This window comes from Megalops cyprinoides, chromosome 15, assembly GCF_013368585.1.
Source record: "Megalops cyprinoides isolate fMegCyp1 chromosome 15, fMegCyp1.pri, whole genome shotgun sequence".
NCBI classification, from domain to species: domain Eukaryota; kingdom Metazoa; phylum Chordata; class Actinopteri; order Elopiformes; family Megalopidae; genus Megalops; species Megalops cyprinoides.
Window position 1 is genome coordinate 23,873,799 of NC_050597.1, and position 20,860 is coordinate 23,894,658.

A 20,860-nucleotide genomic window follows, 5' to 3' on the forward strand; every position below is an offset into this window, starting at 1 on the left:
TGTAGGAGAGAGGGAGGGTGGGGACAGTGTAGGAGAGAGGGAGGGTGGGGACAGTGTAGGAGAGAGGGAGAGTGGGGACAGTGTAGGAGAGAGGGAGGGTGGGGACAGTGGGGACAGTGTAGGAGAGAGGGAGAGTGGGGACAGTGTAGGAGAGAGGGAGGGTGGGGACAGTGGGGACAGTGTAGGAGAGAGGGAGAGTGGGGACAGTGTAGGAGAGAGGGGGAGTAGGGAGAGTGTAGGAGAGAGGGAGGGTGGGGACAGTGTAGGAGAGAGGGAGAGTGGGGACAGTGTAGGAGAGAGGGGGAGTAGGGAAAGTGTAGGAGAGAGGGAGAGTGGGGACAGTGTAGGAGAGAGGGAGGGTGGGGACAGTGTAGGAGAGAGGGAGGGTGGGGACAGTGGGGACAGTGTAGGAGAGAGGGAGAGTGGGGACAGTGTAGGAGAGAGGGGGAGTAGGGAGAGTGTAGGAGAGAGGGAGGGTGGGGACAGTGTAGGAGAGAGGGAGAGTGGGGACAGTGTAGGAGAGAGGGAGGGTGGGGACAGTGTAGGAGAGAGGGAGGGTGGGGACAGTGGGGACAGTGTAGGAGAGAGGGAGGGTGGGGACAGTGTAGGAGAGAGGGAGGGTGGGGACAGTGGGGACAGTGTAGGAGAGAGGGAGAGTGGGGACAGTGTAGGAGAGAGGGAGAGTGGGGACAGTGTAGGAGAGAGGGAGGGTGGGGACAGTGTAGGAGAGAGGGGGAGTAGGGAAAGTGTAGGAGAGAGGGAGAGTGGGGACAGTGTAGGAGAGAGGGAGGGTGGGGACAGTGTAGGAGAGAGGGGGAGTAGGGAAAGTGTAGGCCAGAGGGAGAGTGGGGACAGTGTAGGAGAGAGGGAGGGTGGGGACAGTGGGGACAGTGTAGGAGAGAGGGAGAGTGGGGACAGTGTAGGAGAGAGGGGGAGTAGGGAGAGTGTAGGAGAGAGGGAGGGTGGGGACAGTGTAGGAGAGAGGGAGGGTGGGGACAGTGTAGGAGAGAGGGGGAGTAGGGAAAGTGTAGGCCAGAGGGAGAGTGGGGACAGTGTAGGAGAGAGGGAGAGTGGGGACAGTGTAGGAGAGAGGGGGAGTAGGGAGAGTGTAGGAGAGAGGGAGGGTGGGGACAGTGTAGGAGAGAGGGAGGGTGGGGACAGTGGGGACAGTGTAGGAGAGAGGGGGAGTAGGGACAGTGTAGGAGACAAGGTGAGTAGAGAGGTACAGTGGAAGAGTAGAGAAGAGAGAGAGTGTAGGAGACGGGGGAAGAAGGGAGTATGTAGGAAATGGGGAAGGGGGATACAGGAGACAGGGGGAATATGGAGAGCATAGGAGAGGCAGAGAGGAAAGTCCGGGAGAGTGCAGGAGAGCGCAGGATGGTATGCGGGGAGGAGAGTCGCACCGTTCTTCTCCACAGGAACGCGGCACTGCGGGCACGGCCGGGTCGTCTCGTCTATGGTCTCCCGGGAGGCCTGCTCCCAGCGAGCACGTCGCGCCGCCTCCTCATCCACGACGTAGCCCTGGGGGGGGGGGGGGGGGGAACGCAGACGAGACAGGCCCGAAAAGACCCGGGGAGGCGTCAACACACAATGACTCCCTGACACAAACGTCCCCTGAAAGTGTTCATGAGTTTACACCTCAAGCACATCATTTATCTGTGCTCTCACATGAGGCATTGGAGCAGTACTCTCGCCAGTACAGAGATGACTGACAAGGAACGCAAGCTTTAACTGATTAGTGGCACCACCTAGTGGGTCACTTGGGAAATGCATCTTAACGATGACAACATTTAACACCACGGCACCTATTTCCTACAAACATCGAATCCCTTAATGTAAAGCTATCATCAGCGTGTCATACTGATATGTTGGAGGAGAGGAGGGGGAGCAGCCAGCAATGATCTTATATTGATATTAGCATGCACATCTGCTTTCTGTACTTCAAGGAGTTTATATTATATTGTATTGTTTCTAAATTCCCTACAGAGGGATACTTCAGCAGTGATTTTTTTTAATGCAGATTCTACCCCACCCACTGACCCTGACTCAGTTTGATCTTGTTGCATGTATTGGCATGTTAGGACAAGGGTTGAATGAGATGATCCTGGATCAGCAGTAGGGTACAGAGTATCTGAAGCAGCGGCCTACCTGGAGCGCTGCACCCGTCCCTGGAGGTGACCTCATTTGACACGGCCCCTCGTGGAACTCCTCCTTACAGTCCCGGCAGAACACAAACTGCAGACAGGAAAACAAATTCTTCATCAGCATCTTCATCTTACATCCGTGTACAGGACGCACACAGCGCCCATCGGACCAACAGTGTGATGTCATTTCAGATAGTAGATTTGAATGGGGTCATATTTTGAAGGTACAAGTCATTTATGGGTCACTAGCCAAAAAGGCAACAGTATGGAAAAAAAGACAAAAGAGTGTAGAAAAAGTCATATGTAGACATAAGAGAACATATCACTCAATATATCAAAAGGTCCATGATACACCAGAAATGTGTCAACTGTTGCATTTTAATTCAATTGATAAATTATGCTCGGCAATGTATAAAATGCAAAGTATGAAATAATGAGGAAGCCGTGAATTTTAGCAATAACTAGCGAACACATATTTTAGATAACATGGGAGTATGGGGTGCTTTTCTCATTCATTTTGATTCAGGGGATTAAAAAAAAAACATTTGACAGAACTGAGGGGACTTTCTGATACAATGTGAAATTGAAAACAAAAAACAACTAGGCCGACGCATGTCTCCAGACACACCGCTATGAGCTCCGAGAGCCACTCTCCAGTATGGTCGGCCCCTGACCTTTCCCCCTTAGTTCCACTAGGGGGCTCCCTCCCCCTACGCTTTCCGGTACAGAACCTTCAGAGCGAGGCAGCCGCTCCTCGCCGAAGTCCGCCTCTGTAGGGATTAGGAGCTCATTTGTATTTTTAGCTCAGTGGCATCTTTGAAGAGCAACAGTGATGTCTCACTTCATCAAAAGGCCGCAGTTTGAGAGCGGGGTGTTCTCTTTTTGTTTTTTTTTTTTTTAAATCTTTTATGCGAGAACGACGGCGCCGTCTCTAGAAAGGCTCTGTTACAGAGACGTCCTTGTTTTGTCGAACTCCCGGCTCGCGTCTGCTGTGATGAAACAAAAGAGGCGTGAGGAGCGGCTTTCTGACACGCCGTCTCCACCCTCCCCCCTCCCACCCCGGCAGACCCCCTGCGTGCTCAGCGCGTACCGCCGCATCATCCTGCCGCGGTCACATCTCTTCCGCTGCCAAAACAAAAGTGTGAGCACCGCTCCCCCGAGCCGCGGCGACGGCGGCAGCGCCTTGTTACTGCGATGGCTTATTAGAGGGGAGAGGAGGCAATTTGAGTGAAGGCGCACAGCGAGCCCTCGGAAGAGCGCCCCGCCCCGCTCCACGACACCCTCCTGAGAGGTGGTCAACACGAGCAGCGGGCATTATCATATTTACATTATCATATTTACATTATCCTACGGCCGCGGAGAGCGCTGGAGCTCGGCGTGGCGCTCGGGTGAGCGATGAGCTGTTGCCCGGGGGGATCGGTCAGGCTCCAACGGCGGCGGCCCGGCGGACCGAAGCGGCGCCCGACTCCGGAATGGGGGCGGCCCGCCGGACTGTGGAAGACGCATGAGCGGGTTGGGCTCGGGGGCGCGGCGGGGTCGCGCTGGCTGATAAACCCATTTCCCCTCGTTTCTCTCCAGTGAGCAGCCGGAAACGAAACGCCGCTCCGCCCCCCCCCCCCACCACCCCCCCACTGCCACGCACAGTGTCACCTTCTGCGGGCTAAAGTACCCGCAGGACTCCAAATAACTGCACTCAGGGAGAAAACAAGGCGCTGTAATATGATATATAAAATATCATCTAATGTGAACTACAGAGGGAAATCTGACCTCTGGGGCACAGGGTCAGAAGGTGACAGGGTCTAATTGCACCTGAGCCCGAATTAAATCGACTGGCAGTGAGGTGGGCCCTCTTCCTCGTTCTTTAAAAGGCTGAAACAAAGAACAGGTACTAAACTTGCTGGACCGCAGCCTTTGTAGCAAGAAGGCTATGGGAAGGTATAACTCTCCTGCACTGTATTCGCACCTTAAACAGACAGTAAAAATCTCAATACAGAGCAAAACCAATGTGTACACTGTGCTTCTTCATGTCATGCTTGCTCACTACTAGAGTAATGCATGTACTTTCTCCATTTGATTCTTTGTGGTTAGAACAACATTGCTGAATGTTTTTTCATGTTTTTTCATTTTATTTCAGAGAGTACCTTATACCGCTCTACTGAGAAGTTCTCTTCATGGCTTCCACTAAAAGCTGATTCAGACACACACACACACACACACACTCCTCCCGCAGTTCTCGCTATCCCTCCCAGGCGGACAGTCTGAGTTCAGATCCCAGGCTCTGACCTCGCAACACAAGTCCCCCGCTCTGACGGACAGAGATAACAGCGGCTCCTTCACACGGTTAAAGCCAGCCGTTCCCGCGGCCAGATGTCCCTCATTTCAGCTGACAGCGCTGACGTTGATCTCTGCCGTTATTCTGGCTATCTCTGCAGCAGGAGCACCTAAACCTATCTCATATAAAAAAAAAAACACGGATGGATCGGGGAGACGGGGGTATTGATTTCTGCGAGAGTGGAGTCTGTAACAGAACCGAGTGGAAGAGCGTGGAGCCCCAGACCAGATTTAAAGCCACCGAAAACTCATCAGGACGCTGGCGATACGAGACCCTCTAATTCCACCGGTGGGACACCAATAAACTCTTTATCTGCGCCTCCCCAGACCCTGGGAGGGAGCCGAATTTCACCCCCGCCTGCCTGGACGCTCTCGAATCGCACCGACGAAGGAATGCCGCAGCCTCTCCCTCAAACCCCCTGCAAACTCTAGCCAGACCCAGCACTACAGAGAAGAGCAATAAAGAGAGGGGCCTCAGAGAAAGCACTGCACACTGCACACTGCACACTGCGGAGAGCCAGAGTGCTGCGCGGGGATGGTGAGAGAGTGGGAGGCAGAAAGGTACAGTAGCCCTCGGAGGCAGCCAAACCCCCCCCCCCCTCGGTTTCTCGCTGCGCAGTTTACCGATCGGACATCTGCTTCCCGCCGTCCCGCATAAATAATTTTTGACCGCCGTGATGCAATTATTTCTGACTGACAGCGAGCAGGGAGAGGACGACGCCCTCACCCACACGCGCGCAGACAAACACACCATGTGTAAAGTAACGTCACAGCCATGAATTAAGCAGGTCTGCCGCATGGGAAACATAAGGTCTCATTTTATACAGCGACAGTAACCACCCATTGAAGCAGCGGGGATCTCTGGAGGAGATTACATATGAGTGGAGAGGTGGAAGGTAGAAGGGGGTGGAGAAGAAAGGAGAGGAGAGGAGAGGAGAGGAGAGGAGAGGAGAGGAGAGGAGAGGAGAGGGGAGGGGAGGGGACAACCAAGACAGAGCAGAGAGGGGCCAAGAAGTGAAGGGAAAAAGAGCAAAGACAATAAAAGGGGAGAGGAAGAGGGGAACAGATGACTGGAGGTCTGGAGTAGGAACGGCTATACTAACACCGAAACCCAAACCGTAACATCCTCTTCCACGATATGAGCTGGCACCTCCCGTCAATGGCAACAGGAGATGAGAAATGTGCTCTCTGCGAGGTTATCCTGCTTCTCTGGGATGACAATGTTTGCAAACATGCAATCAGTCAGCGCTAATGGATGGTGAACTACACCCTAATCTTTAATCGACTGGGTAATTAGGGAACATCATGCAAATTGTGTCATAATTACATCTTAATTGCACTGTGATTGCGTTCAGTCCAAACGAAATGACGGAGGACCGGGGTGGGGCAAAAGGCGTTGCCAGTAGCAGCAGCAATCTTGTGGGAGGGGAGTGGTCACAGGTCAGAAGCTGTGCTGTGCTCCCTGCACTGAAACGGGAGGACGCTCAGAGTTTCCAGAAAGTTCCACAGCAGTTTCACTGCCTCGCAACAGAGAGGACTAGGTGCAGAAACAGAAGTCGACACCGCCTGCCACCCTCATCACCCTCACTCGTACTCTTCTTCCATACCTGTCTCCTTTACACTCACCTGCCCAGCTGGAATATTGATAACAAGGGCAGCCATTTGTAGACCTGAGCATAACTGCGTTCCTCACTCCATGTGTGCTGCTCTAAGACTAAGGTTGTGATCCATACCGATGAAGGGGTGTGTGAGCGTGTGTGCATATTCGTGCGCGCCCATCTGCCAGGTAGCATAACCCTGTGAAAGTCTGTGTGCGCTTGGCTATGTGTGTGTGTGTGTGTGTGTGTGTGTGTGTGTGTGTGCCAAATGGTGTTACCGGTGAAAGTCTGCAGGTGTGTTTGCTTGTGAATGTGTTCATAAGAGAGCGGCATGTGTGCAAGTGTGTCTGGGGTGGTATTATCCTACAGAAGTGTATACAACAGGTGAGTATGTACATATACGGTGTTGTTACCCTATAATAAAGTATAAAGGTGTATGTATATGAGTGCCTGTGGTGACGTTATCCACAGAGATCTGTACAGGTGTGTGTACAAGTGCCTCTGTTTGGTGTTACCCCCATGCAGGTGAGTCCAGGTAGGTAGCACTCTCACCCCGCAGCCCAGTCCACCACCGTTCTGACACTGTATCCTCCGCTGGCCGTTGTCAGGGAGAAGCCCCGCCCCGCAGCCTGGGGCGGGGCACAGGACCCCGCCCATCTGCAGCACGCACTCCTCTGCCGCGTAGCGCTGGTACCGCTCGTACTGAAGAGAGAGACACACACACACACACACACACACACACACACACACAGACCGGGGTTCAGTGTTCAGCGCTTGGCTGAACCTAGCACCTCCAACACTCTCACCTACACCTCACTGCGCAATTACCAACACCCTCACCAACACCTCACTGCACAATTACAGACACCAAACTGTTTGCTGTAATCTCTAGACAACGTTCTCCGTAAAAGACAGCTCTCAAGATGTTGCATTAGAGTCTTGGCTGGCAAAAAAACAAGACAGAAGAGATAACTTAAAACTGCTGCAATAAAGTACTGAAAAATATTTACGCAGACATTCCCTCCCTAATGATCCCTAATTGCACTAATTAATAATAATAACACTGCTGCATGAAGAATGGCGCTGGAGTTTACAGACAGGAAGTTTGGGCCACTGGCTCACACAGATAGGAGAGGCAGACCCAGACAGCTGTGGTTATGTGATTCTGACCGACCCCTGAGACCACAGAAGCTTTTTTGTAACGTTTCATAATCATCGCTACAGCGTTACAACATTTCACAGGTTGTGCATCAGCCTTGTCTCCTCTCTCCTGGTTTACTGCGTTTGTGTGAATACGCCCCTGTCGTTCGGTGATGATCGTGGGGAGGTGTGTGGGACCACTTTCTGGTGTGTTTCCTGCTCAGTTTGGGCACTGTCATTCTGACAGCTTGCCCACTCAAAACACCTGTCAAGAGGGATGGTTACAGGCAACATATTCTGAGAGATTTGTTTTTGCTTTTAGCATCAGGACAGGTTTATAATTAAATTTTTGTAATTGCTAGTCTCGAGGCCTCAGGGTGACTGGCCAGAGTTAGGAGAGTAAGACGCCAAAAGAGGGGAAGAGCCCCCACTCCAAAACTCCCTCCCCCAGTCTTCCTGGGTTTGTCTTCCAGGAGTTTTCATCCTTAGACGATGTTTCTCTGTACTTGTCTGACATACAAGTGGATCGACTGAAGGTAGAGGACGGATAACCATGTGAGTGAGGCAGACAGACAATGAGGGTGTGTGTGTGTGTGTGCTTGTGTGCTGAAGGTTTGTGTCTCTGGAGATGACGGTGTGAAGGTTGAAGGTGTGTGTGCGTGCTGTCTGAAGGTGAGGTTGTATGTGGGGTTGTATATGTGTGTGTGTGTGTGTGTGTGTGTGTGTGTGCGCCTGTATGGAGGGGCTCCAGTTGAGAGGCAGATGTAGCAATTAAGAGTCTGTCAGAAGTGACAATCTGACAGGAAGAACAAAACCCCGTTTCCCAGGAGTCCCGAGTGAGATGAGGTGGAGGGTCAGGGGGTCAGAATCGTGCAGCGTCTCATCACTGAGGAGTCCCTATGGCCCGGCAGCTCGGCGCCGAGTCCGCGACCCACCTGCTCCTCACCAAGGGCCCGGAAATGATGGACCTCTTTAATTAGGGAGTTGGGACAGCCGGCTGGAGACAGAAGACAGACGGAGAGAGAAGACATGATCAGATACAGCTTTAACTCTACAGAGAGAGAGAGAAAGAGGGAGAGAACAGCAGAGAGCAAGAGAGAGAGGTAAAACAGACAAATACACTCAATGGGGGAAAAAGCACACCTGGGAAAACAGAGAAATCCAGGGCCACAAATAAACAGCCTTACATTCGCGCGCGCACACTCACCCACACACAGACACACAGACACACACACATTCACACATATTCATACTATGTTGGCTGCAAGGTGAATGGTGTGCATAAACCACTTGATGCCCAACAATATTAGCTTGAGGTTCTTGATTAATTCTTAGAAATTTTCTTACAGAGAAATTATGAGTAGTAATTTTGGCTTTTGACATTTCAAATCCTTGGAACCTGAATGACTTTCGCACTTCTTGAGTTTTACCTTTAAAAAGTAGTTCAATACAATAATTACACAGAGAAAAAAGACAACAAATAAATGTATGTACGTTAGTGTAACCTTCTTGTCAGGTCAACTCCCCCTTCTCTTTTAACGAGCTCTGTTTAACGAGGTGGTACCTCCGCAGGTAAATTGGCTGCTTTGAACCAAAGGGCGCTCCTCAGAATGACACACCAATTATCGCAGCGGCAACTAATGACTTCTCTCATCTGCATCTGATGGTGTGCGTGCTTTCATCCACAGACCACCTATGCTTCTCTTTCAGGAGACACGGTGGACGCTCTTACACTCTGGCACAGAAAGGGGGCGCTGGAGCACCCTACCACCCAAAATGTGGAATAGACAGATTGTGACAGACAGAAAGATAAAGATTTAGAATGAGACAATCTAACATGGTCACTCAAAAACAGCCAGGTGGTCTGGCCAAACTTCTCAAACTTCTCCCAGTCTGGCCCTTAGTCCAACTGGCGTAACAAATCCTTGCCTCTTTCACTCAAATGATGTGTGGTGAGTGTTCTGGCTCAAAGTGGCTGCTGCCCATCACTCCGGAAGACCTTAACCTCAACCCCCAGCGCCTCATGTGCCCACAGTATGCTGTTAAGCATGTTGACACCCTTTAGAATGGACGAAAAGCACTTTCAAAATAACACGGCCTATCATTACGAGACGGGGAAGCGGCAGACCTCACCGAAGCAGAAGAAGCGCCTTCTTCCCGGCTCCACGGGCACCGGCCTGCCGGACTCTTTCTGCGCCTCGCCGATAACGCCCCCTCTCCCACCCCTCCCCCGCCGGGCCACGCCGCTCTCCTGGCCCTCTGAGGGAGACGGACAGCGTGTCCACCTGATTTCCCCGGATGATTCCGCCGGCCCCTGCTTCGGGAGCTTCTCGGTGATGCATTACCCCCCTCAGATGTGGTGTCAGCGAAACTCCACCAGATGTTTGTAGGTACGGTTCCCCCCACCCCCCCTACCCCCACGGCGGAGTCCTGACAGGAGCGTGATGATAGCTAAAAGCTTTTTTCGGGAGGGAAGCGGGACAGGGTGCTTATTTGAGGAGACGCCGGGAATGGGGCTGATGCACTGTGCGAAAGAAGTTCAATCTGCCGAGTGGGACCGTGGGGAGAGTTAGTTTTCCCTCCTCTGAGTGACTGTACACAGGACTTCTGCGGCTTTTTTTTATCCAGCACAAGCATGAGGAGGAGGTCGGTCACCAGCATAAAACAGGACTCCACCAAATAATGATGTTTCTTAGCTGTCATTTCTTGTTATTTTGAGTTAACTCTGCGTGTCAGTAGACAGTACTTCCCAGAGTGCATTGCACCTACCCTAATGTTCATTACAGAACTAGACCACACATTCAAGACGCAGACACACACGCTAGAGGGAGCACACCGCGCCTCTCTTTTTCTGAAGTGCTACTAAAAGGGATTTGTTTGCCTGGAGTAAATTGTCAGTTCTATCTCAAGAATAGAAAATGAATCATATCCTTGTATGAAGGGGGATTGGAACTGTCACTGTGAAGAGCATACTGATGTGAATGAACATGACAGCAGGGTTAAGAGTGAATGGAAAGGAACAGTGACGAGGCCACCAACAAGGAATCCGCCCCAGTCCTGGTGTTCAGTCCAGTCCAGCACACAATCCAGTCTGGCTCACACCACTGCCATCCACTGCAGGGCCCAATACAGGCAGCTCTCGCCCAGGCCAGGACTCTCGGGTTCTGCCCAGCCTAGCCATGCCACAGGCTAGTTCAGTGTCATGACTTACATCGGGGTAGTCAGCACAGGCAATTCAGACGAGGTGGGCGACTGCAGCCTTGAGCCCCTTCCTAGCTCTGACGGCCTCAGTGCGGGGAGAGAATCCGGCACGCTGCAGCTTCCGGGCCCTGCATGCTAATGCAATAATCTCTCCCGGGCCCCAGTCGCTTCACTCCTATTATGCAAATGCTCCTGACGAATGCTAATCAGACAGACGAGCGGGGACATTTTAGAGGGAAACGTCTCACTTTTGTCAAAATGTAATTAAAGATATTGGGGGGGGGGGGGGGGGGGTGCGTGACTTGACGTTGCCATGGCGACGCGGTGGCAGTGAACAGAAACCTGCCGGGAATGAACCTGCCAAGACACCCAGACGGGCAGGTGGACGGAGCGATGGACAGAGACAGAGGAGAATCAATCAGAGGAAGACAAACATGTAACAGATAGACAAAGTTGGATGGACATGCTCAGGCACCAATGACAGAGATGAACAGAGACACGGCCACAGACAGACACACAGAACTGCTGTCAGACAGGCAAGTGACGGCCACCAAGGGCGGATGAACCCTGGGGCCCCTGGGGGCACGCCGAAGGTGACAGTCAAGCACTTACAGGTCACTGTGGGTCACGGCCGTGTCTGCCACGTTCATCTGGCGCGGGCGTGTGCTGTCGCAGGACTCCGCGGCAGGCCGCTGCTCGGGCACGTTCGGCTGATTGGTGATTGACGCCGGCGCGGCACGCCTGGCTGAGCAGCCAGCGTGAATCGAGCAAACTCAGCCAGCATCAAATCAAATCACTCAGCGCTTCTTAAAAGAATACTGTTTAACCGCTGTGCTCAGTGGTGTTTATTGGTCATGCTGTAACAATGTGTAAAATTGTCTTAACGCTGCCGCACTGAATACGCACAGCAGTGGAAGCCTGCTCGCGTTGAGCTTCTCCTCCACCGACAATCACGAATGAGCGGCAGGGGCCAACCTGACCCAGGTGTGAAGTACCTCGGTCATTACAGTCATCATTACTTATTTGCAAAGTACAGAATGCAATCCTGGCCTACAAACGAGCCGTGCGTAATTCTGTGCTCTGCATCATGGGCAAGCTCACTATCAAGCATCAAGCCGTTGGGGTTGTGTCTTTGGGCAATATGGCAAAGGGAAGCATTAATTCCCCCACCACATTGTTCTGCTAATGTACTGTACAAACACACACGCACACAGACACAAAAGCGCATGCGCGCGCACACACACACACAGAAAAGATAATGAACAGCTCTGAATGATCGTTAAAGCGTCATTTGGCAGAATTTTAGGCTATTAATTAAAATTCCGTGCATGGCTGGCACGAGCGGAGGGCTGATTTATGGGGCCTCCTGCCAGGGCGCTCAGCGGTTTTGACGTTTGTGAAATGTTTTGTGTAATGAGTTAAAGAGAGAGGACGGCGGGCTTCGAGTGGCACCCCGCCGACGTCTCTCGTCGTCTCCGTCTCGCTCCTGCGTGTTCCGCGGGACATTAACTTCGGGACTCGCCCTCCGCATCCGAAACGACCCCCGCCACGGGAACGTCACCTCGGGAGGGGAAAAAAACAGCTCGATAATCCGCACCGGGCGTGGCGTAAACAGGGACGGCGGTAGCAAGATCTTGTTTCCGTCACCTCTTTAGTCTGCCTGTGGGGTGGCATGGGGGTGCAGATGGCCGCTCCTGTGTGTGAGCCACACTGGTCACTGTTTGTTGACCGCTTTGGGCACCCCAACAGACCAAGAGCTGCTGCAAGCCCATGGACAATGCCGGCCCTGCTCACAGGCTGGCCAGCAGCTGCAGTTTGTTACTAAAGGCCAGGTTAGCTAGTTAGCTTATTAGCTAGTCGGCTAAGTACAGTAAACCCTCATTTGGTTGTGTTTCTATATACTCCCTACCTGGAATGCTAGCCACCATTGCATCAACGCGCCTTTTTTCCTTCAGCACAAAAGGGATTGAGGGCTCACGTTATCATCATAGATCGAGCCAGAACAAGTGTACTGCATTTGAGTGTATCACATTCAGCTGCAACACACATTGTCTGAAGCATTCAATAACTGACTGACAGACAGCCAGTCACTCTCACTATTCTCTTTTCATCTCTTGCTGATCTACCCTCCTGTTTGTCTCCTGGGTTTTAGGCAGACACACTTTATATAGGGAAGCTACGCCAGGAACGCTGGCCGCAAATCCACCTTTGGCTAGGATTTGTACACCCAAATCTAAATGCAAAAAATCACACCTGGGCTAAATTGCTGCTAAACTGCTAAATTCTAAAGCAGCAAACACACCCTTAGAGCATATTCACCAAAAGAGCACAACCCTCCATCAGGAAGTCTGTCATTTATAATTTATTGACCCCATCCCTACCAACTCCCAAATGCCCACGCCTTCCCTTTTGTAGGTCTAGTTTCTGAACTGAACTGTGAAACTGAAAATGCCAGTCTACCGCTGTCTACCACTTACCAAGAGAGTTTGTTACCACTGGATGAGATAACATGCTCATGTTGTTTATTGTCCTTTGCACTTTGCGTAGTAGAGGCAGGGGTCAAAACAGGATTAACAATGTTCTTGATAATGCTATCGCTTATATAATCTGTTCCTTAATATTTCTTGTTTTTCTAAGCCATTCCATTTCACTTGGAGAAATCATTTTAAGGACTAAAAAAACACAGGTTTGTCTCGTCAGACACAGGTCAGAATGTGACTGTTATCTGAATTATGAATACGACAAAGCAATGATCGTTATGCCATCATCTGTAAGAAACGTTCAAAACAGTAACCTGGTACAGTGTCTGGAGTAAAGGCAATTGTATGAAACGTTAAACATGTGTACTCTGGCCATAGGCTAGGCTATTTCTTTCATATTAGTAGGCTAGCTAATGTTTCACACAACGCCACTGATTAAAAAACAGCTTATGTAGGCGATGGTATCAATAATAGTAGGCCTACAAAACATTTCAAAGCCAAATTTGGGAATGAATATAAGCGTATAATAACATTAGCTTGTAATGTCAAGCATTTTTCTTTTATTTTTATAGCTAGCTAAGGTTACAAATAACCTTAGCTTAATTATCATGCTTCATACTGTAGACCTATGTATTTTGATGCTCTAGAGATAATGTTCTTATGATTTATTATTCAATAAAAATTGTTTTCGTCAAAAACACTGACGAAACCTAAACACCATCCCCCCACCCCCCTCACTATTTTTCAGACCCTGGTTACAGCTATGGTCCCATCATTATCAGCAGAGTTCTGCCAGTCTACTCTCATCATTATCAGTGTAGGATGCATTCTGGCATTGTGTTAACACCACAAAAGGATCGCATGAAGCCACTATGGCAGAAGATGTAGAGATTGAAAGTGACTGGCAATGGTAGGAGGCTTAGAGATGAACTGTATGTCCTCCTCACTAACAGCCAATAGAAAAGCAGAGATGAGAACAGCACGCACACATCAAAGAGCTTTGCAGGTGCTGGGTACAAAAATACACCGTGCCCCAGAGAAATGACGCGTGTCCACCCACTGTAATGCTCCCAAATGTGGTTCACAAAGTAAAATGGAAGGATGCTCTGAGTGGGAATCCAACACAGAAGACACAAACCAGCGCTACTAGTTGAATAGAAGCATCCAACGGTATCACTCATACGAACACTCAGTGAGTTTAACAAGACAACAAGTGTCTGCTGAAGTTCACAGATCTGTATTACTGTCTGCCCTGGTCCCCGAAGTGTTTTCTCTGGACTTCTGCGATTCACACCTCAAGGAGATCCAACCGAGACATCAGGAAGGTTTCCGGTAATTCGACAGTCCATATACTGCTGAAGGTTATCTGTCTTCTCTTACGGTCTCCCATGCCTGTGTTACGTTTTTCTATGGTCCACTTGTACAGAAGAGTCCATATACGAGTCAGTGGAGTTTGTCTGGCTTTTTAAAGCTTTGTTTTTATTGGTTAACATATCAAGCTGTGATTGCAGATTAGTCATTTACGTTCTGGGTTAGCATTTGAAAGCACAATCAAAAGAAATGCACTGAAAGAATGCTGAATTTTGTGCAGAATCCAAATTGCATGCAAGCTCCTGCTACGAATACTAACAGTTCAGCAATCGTATCTTCAAAAGATGATGACAGATTTGAAATGAAAGTCAGTCTTTTCCCTTGTTTTCATTTAATCAATTTTAGACTGCGCTCTGTAACAATTTCCCTGAGGTCGTTCTAAGCTGTGGATTATCAACCTATTTGAGGAATCCCATGAACACTCGAAGGAAACCGCATGCCACCACCTGATATCTGATTCTCTTCCGTGCTCAAAAGGTGGTTTAGCCCTCATCTACAGAGCTGAAGAACGCAAAACTGTTGGATGTAGACGTCACCTGTACTGCTAAACCACAGGCACCTCAGTGCGAGGATTAACTTTCGAGAATGACGCTTCAAAAAAATCTCCCATGAGATAAGGTGCCATGCTCTGCAGGTTCCACTGGGACAGAGACTTCACAGACCCACCAGTCACAGCACAAAACTCCACCCTACTGATGTTTAACAGAGATAACCCGGGGAAGAGACGAGGCCCTGGGGCCGAGTGAGGTCTGATTGTTGGGGAAAGGCACTGCGCTTCCCTGTCAGTACCGGTGATTCATGAATACTTGAGGAATCTGGTGGTTATTAACGAGGTCGAGCCGGCTGAAGGCCATGTAAATCTAATCGCCCAGTTAATAACTATACTGCCGGGGAGCATTTTTAAGTGACCAAAGCTGCGGACGGAGGCTCGCTGAATATCTAATCTACATCTAGACGGCTGATGAGATTCGGCACTGCTGCAGCAGCTTGCCAAATGAGGAGCAAGCAGTTACAACATGGAGGCCGTTCCCGTGAGATGCATTGTGGGACGGATTGTCCTGATGACAAAGCTCTACTGAAATGCGGTCTGGGAAGCCTGTGTCGGTAACTTTTCACAAAAACAACCATCTGTTTACATCATCTGACATGCTCTGTGGATTCTCAAGCGAATCGGGACAGTTTTAGGAGAGTTTGGTGTATGAAATATCCTTATTTCTCATGGAATACTGCAAGACATTTCATGCCAAATCTCATTCACGATTCGGACCCAAATACAAGAGGAAGTGGGTAAGGAATTGGAGGTCTGTATCCGTTATATTATAGTTTTTTTACATTCTTATTAAAGACAGAAGCAATTTTGGACAAGGTCAGGGTTTTGACAAATGAGTTCCATTATCGAGTTTCACCTTTCCCTTTAAAATCAAAGGTACCACATCGCCTGTCTGCTAAAGCTCAGAGAAGCGTGGTTTATACATTTATAATCGGCACACATGACAAATTACACACTCTCCTACCCCTGCGAGCAAAAAAAGCAAATACCAAAAAAAAGACCCAGCTATCTACATGAGATCGTATATTCTATTTCCCTGAAAATGGCAACGTCTGTTCTCTTTGAAGTCTTGAATGCACAATAAGATAAACTGGAAACAGGAAAACAACACCGCATAATCAAAACAAAAAGCCTTCAACAGCCAGGACACATGCAAAGCTGAATGTCTCCAGTGATAATGCCACGCTGGAAAAAGCATGCTGTTAAAGAGTTGGATTAGTTCTGCAACTCAAGGAGAAACTGTCACACTTGTGCAGGCACACACACACACTCCTTAAATAGTGACAATTTCCCACTCCCACACCTGAGAGAGTGACCTACTTCCACACTTGAAAGAGACACACTCCAACCCAGACACGTTAGAGACTTACACACTCCCACCCTGACACGTTATAGACTGACACACTCCAACCCAGATGCTTTAGAGACTGATATACTCCAACCCAGAAATGTTAGAGACTGACACACTCCCACTATTACACCTGAAAGGTAGTTACATCCTTCTACTCTCACACATGAGACAGGGACACACTGACACTCCCACACTTGAGAGAGTGAACCACTTCCACTCTGACATCTGACAGAGAAAGTGACACCTTCCCACTCCCTCACCTGAGAGAAAGTAACACATTCTCACTCTTACATTTCAGAGAGTGAAACACTTCCACTCCCACACCTGACAGAGAAAGTGACACCCTCCCACTCCCACACCTGACACAGAAAGAATGGCACGCTCCCACAGCTGAAAGAGAGTTTTCAGAGTTTTTCCTGGGAGAGATCAGAAGAAGCTGACATGCTGGAGACGATGAGAGAAACTGACACCTCTCTATTCACGCACTCACATTACGGAACCCTTCATGGACGGAATCCAATGGTTTCCATGGCGATACAAGAAGTGAAAACCAATTGCCTCACTTCAAAGGCTCAGGGACTTAAAAGCACTACAGCAAAGTGCACCTTATCTCTGCTCCTGATGGCAAAGCTCTTTACCGAGCATTACTTTCAGAGCAGGTTCATTTCAAAAACAGATTTTATTCCTTAATAAGAAAAATAAATATAAAAAACTCAGAATGCAGTGCATGCAGGTATGCGTTTACAAACAGGAAGTGCTGAACACCCCAAACTATTTCTCTATGAGTTAGCCCTATCCCCTTATCTGCAAGATCCACCCGTCCTCCCCTGAAGACATTGGCTGAAAGCTTAAGAATTTAATACAATGCAGAACCAGTGGGAAAAGCAGATATCATTGTTTAGGGATACCTAAATATGTGTATCAGGAGGTTTTCCGGATGCTTTGGCATGTGCCATTACAGAGAGTAACACTGACGAAACATTTCTCCTGCTGATATTTGTCAATAAAATGATGGCTAAAAGGACATTGTATTAGCATTAAAAAATAACGTTCGGCTTGGTGTGGTTTTAATCCGGTGGAGAGTGAAGATCAGGTGATGGTCTGGCGTAAATAAATGAGTCATGTGTTACTGAGTGTAGATTTTCAATGTAACTGGCTGCACTTAAATAACACTGCATGAAAATGACATAGTAACCAATGAGCACGCCGCTGTGCGCTCTCTGGGTAATGGATAGCTCTGACTTTGTGTTGGAGCTTGCTTCTCTTTCAAACACCGAGCGCTGCGCAGTCTTCCACTCTCAGCCAGGCACTGTCCTGCGCTTTACGTCACTTAAACTCGACAGTGTCATCCACGTACCCGACCTCCTTAGGTGAAACGCTGAGGTAAATTTCGCGGTTGTTGCTGCTGCGTCCTCAGCAGCGCCGAGTCTACTGTTCGCCTTGAGACCGGTGGACTGTTTTTACACAGCACTCGTTTTTAAAGCGACGGAAAATAATGACTTTGATGAAACAGCGCGCGCACTAACGTTGCATTAGAAGGCCTCTCACAACTGCCTGTGGTGACAATTGATGGTCCTCTATGCAGCAGACGAAAGAGCAAAAGGAAGAATATACTGTTTCTTGAAAACAACTGAAGTCTCTCACAGATTGGAGTACGTACTCAAGGTCTGTTACTTCTGAACTTTGCATCCCTCCTGTGTTGGTTTCAGTGTGGGACAGAAAGTCACTGTGTTCCCATCATATGGACAGGCCAATATCCAGAGCTCCAGGAAGCTCCAGATAACATTCCCCTGCCTCCTTCATGGATAATGGAAGCCTGCCAGACATTGCTCCAGTCACCTCTGCGGCGACAGCGCCAGGTTTAACTTGGCGCTCAAGGCGGCTCATACGCACATTCTTCATCCTCTCAGTTTCCGTTGTCATGGACATATCTCTCCGCTGTTCCGATTTTATCCTCAGCACAATTAAAGCACGATTCCCGCATGTTCTTCTATTCATGATGACCACACGGTGTTCGTGGACTCCGTAGGATGCCGGGGTTTCACGCGCCTATTTTTGTGACTGCTGTAGTGGTGCAAAACAGAGGCTGACGGCAAGTTCCCTCCTGGTAATATCTTAAGGCTGCTATATTTAACTCCTGTTCTCAGGGTTCCTATTGTTGCGCTAAACCCTCTTAGAATAAAATGGTCTTGGGTTGCCGATTCTCTGTGGTGCTGTCAGATTTTCAGCAAAAAAAAAAAAAAGATTTGAGCAAGAGACACATAAAAGGGTGGGGGCAGAGGGGTGGAGGACAGATGGGATGGGAGGGGGGAACCCCACCGGCTCCGCTGCTTAATTATAAAAGGGATTCCTCATGTCACAGCATCCCAATAAACACTCCCACTTCTGTTCAGCCCTCTTTGCCAGGTTCAGTATCACAACAGACAGTAAGCATGGAGAGATCAAAGTATACCTGGATTGCATGCTACTGAGAGAAAAAAAAAACTCTGTGAGGTGTAGAATACTTGCATCCCTGTGTGAAACTCCTGAACCTGTAAAATCCCAACAGCTGGGATTATGGGTAATTTCCTGACCTGAATCCTGACTGGACCAATGTGAAATTCCAGGATGGCCTGTGACCCCACACCACACCCTCCTCCAAGTGGTTAGCCAATGGGAGAGCTTCACCAAGCCAGCGTGCTCCAGTATGTCAGCTACTGTGATTACAGATGACTAAGTCATTGCTTTTCAATAGGAAAAAATGTGGCCAGCAGGAGAGTAAAGATTTTAATCAACTCTAATATTAAGCATCGTCCACATGTGTGGACGTAGGATAGTATTCTATTATCTAGTACTATTATATAATATATCCTCCAAAAGCAACCAAGACCAGTTCCAACTCAACTCTGAACTAAGTTCCGTGATAGCCCAGCAAAGGTGGAGGGAGAGAGAATAACAGGTGGGTGATTGAGGGGGGTTGACCAAACAAAAGCAGGTCAAGTTCACGGTGAGCCACGGAGAAAAATACTACGACCGTGACCCAAACGTGTTGGAAAAATCCATCAGAATTATAACTCAATTTCCACTTTAATAACTAGCTGAAATAGATAACAAAAAAGTGCCTTTTTCATAAAGAGAGGAGCACTGAATCAATACTCATATAAAAGCGCGGTTAGTGTCTCCTCAGCAGATATAAATATGTGCCATATTTCACCCTCTGCCTTCGCCTCAGGCCCCCGGCAGCTGATAAACGGGGATTGAAGGTTTCCAAATCTCATTTTTAATGTCCTTGTAGCCCATGAAGGGCAGCTGGGCGGACATAGGGGGCTGGAGAGACGACTGCATTCTCCCCAGAAATGCACCCTATACAATAACAAGGCAAAAGGAAACGCACCTGCTTGTGTGCGTATATTGGCTCTTCGCATAGCTACATACACATATATTGCATATACAATGTATTATAATGTGTTGCATGTTCACTGGCGCTCCCCTCGAGTATCAGACAAAACTGGTCAACACCTTCTCAGCACGCGAGATGAGATCACTTCGGCACACAAACTCCCCCTCGAATGCGATGGAGTCATATTCCCTCCACCGACACACTGCTATTTTACCAATCAATGCCCCCATCGGCTTTCAGTGCACCATCTATTACCCCTTAAATTCATCCTCCTTTCCTGCTTTGAGCAGAGCTGCAATCGCTGGACTGTTGTTACCTGTGCATTGATGAAGGGAGGGAGTGTGCTCATCGATCTGAACGAGGAGCCTCTGACTGATTCACAAAAAGGAGGCTAAATATTTCATTCCCGCATCCATATCTACAGATTAGGCTGGGACGGTGCTAACTGTTGTGGGAATAGGGGGGTTAAATATTTCATTTCTGCCTTCCTCTCTTTTGCTCTCATGATAATGTAAAGTACCCGTATGCACTGTAAAACGCCCAGGAGTTTCCCAACAAAGTGCTTCTGCGATGCCTGGTGCTCTGCAAGTCTCATCTTCTCTCTGTCTCTATCTCTCTCTCTGATGTACTGTTAGCGCAGCCTCCAATTCTCCCGTGGGCCTGCCGACTCCGTCTGCTCTCATCCGGGGGGGGGGGGGGGGGGGGGGGGGGATGAGAAGGAGTGTGGTGGGCGGAACCGGAGGGGCATTCAGTGGAGAAGGAGACCCCAGGGACCCGCATGGCTCCGATTCCCCACCTACCCTCTTCAGCGGGCAAGTGCTCCCCCCCACACCCCGTTCCCCAGTTGATTCTGCCCGTCCCCTTCTCCCTCTCTCCCCAAGCCTCCCTGCCAGCCATGCCCAAACGCCAGGCGCACGTCACACATCAATCTGGCTCAGATGATAGAAGCGAAATTGTTTTTTTTTGTTTTTTTTTTTTTTTCCCCAGTCCAAATTTCCAACCTGCTAATTATCTCCTAATTATCTCTTTGATTAAGGAGCGTGCGGCCCTCTCCCTCCTGGCAGTGACGGCCACGTTGATGAGGATTAATGGGCCCCCGCTTCCTCCGGCGCGCTGACAGGACGGCCCAATTAATCGCTCCGGTGGCAGCTGTGCAGCGGGCAGGTGCGCGAGCAGGTGAGCGGGTCGCCGCGCAGGTGGGGCGGTCCCGTCACGCGGACGCCGGCGGGTCGGCGTACAGGTGAGGGGAGCCCGTCGCGAGGGTGAAAAACCTTACCGTGCGAGCGAGAGGGGGTACCCCTGAACAGGTAAGAGT

At 49.5% G+C, this 20,860-nt stretch overlaps 1 protein-coding gene across 1 annotated transcript in view; it reads right to left on the reverse strand.

Moving 5' to 3' along the window:
* The window catches only part of prkn (parkin RBR E3 ubiquitin protein ligase), a 60,977-nt gene that overhangs the window by 1,285 nt on the left and 38,832 nt on the right, over positions 1–20,860 (reverse strand). Inside the window, exons 8-11 of the mRNA XM_036547107.1 lie at positions 8,149–8,210; positions 6,626–6,775; positions 2,149–2,235; positions 1,404–1,521 (exon numbers count right to left, since the gene is read on the reverse strand). Of these exons, the coding sequence (XP_036403000.1) occupies positions 1,404–1,521; positions 2,149–2,235; positions 6,626–6,775; positions 8,149–8,210 (417 nt within the window). The remainder of the gene's footprint in view (positions 1–1,403; positions 1,522–2,148; positions 2,236–6,625; positions 6,776–8,148; positions 8,211–20,860) is intronic.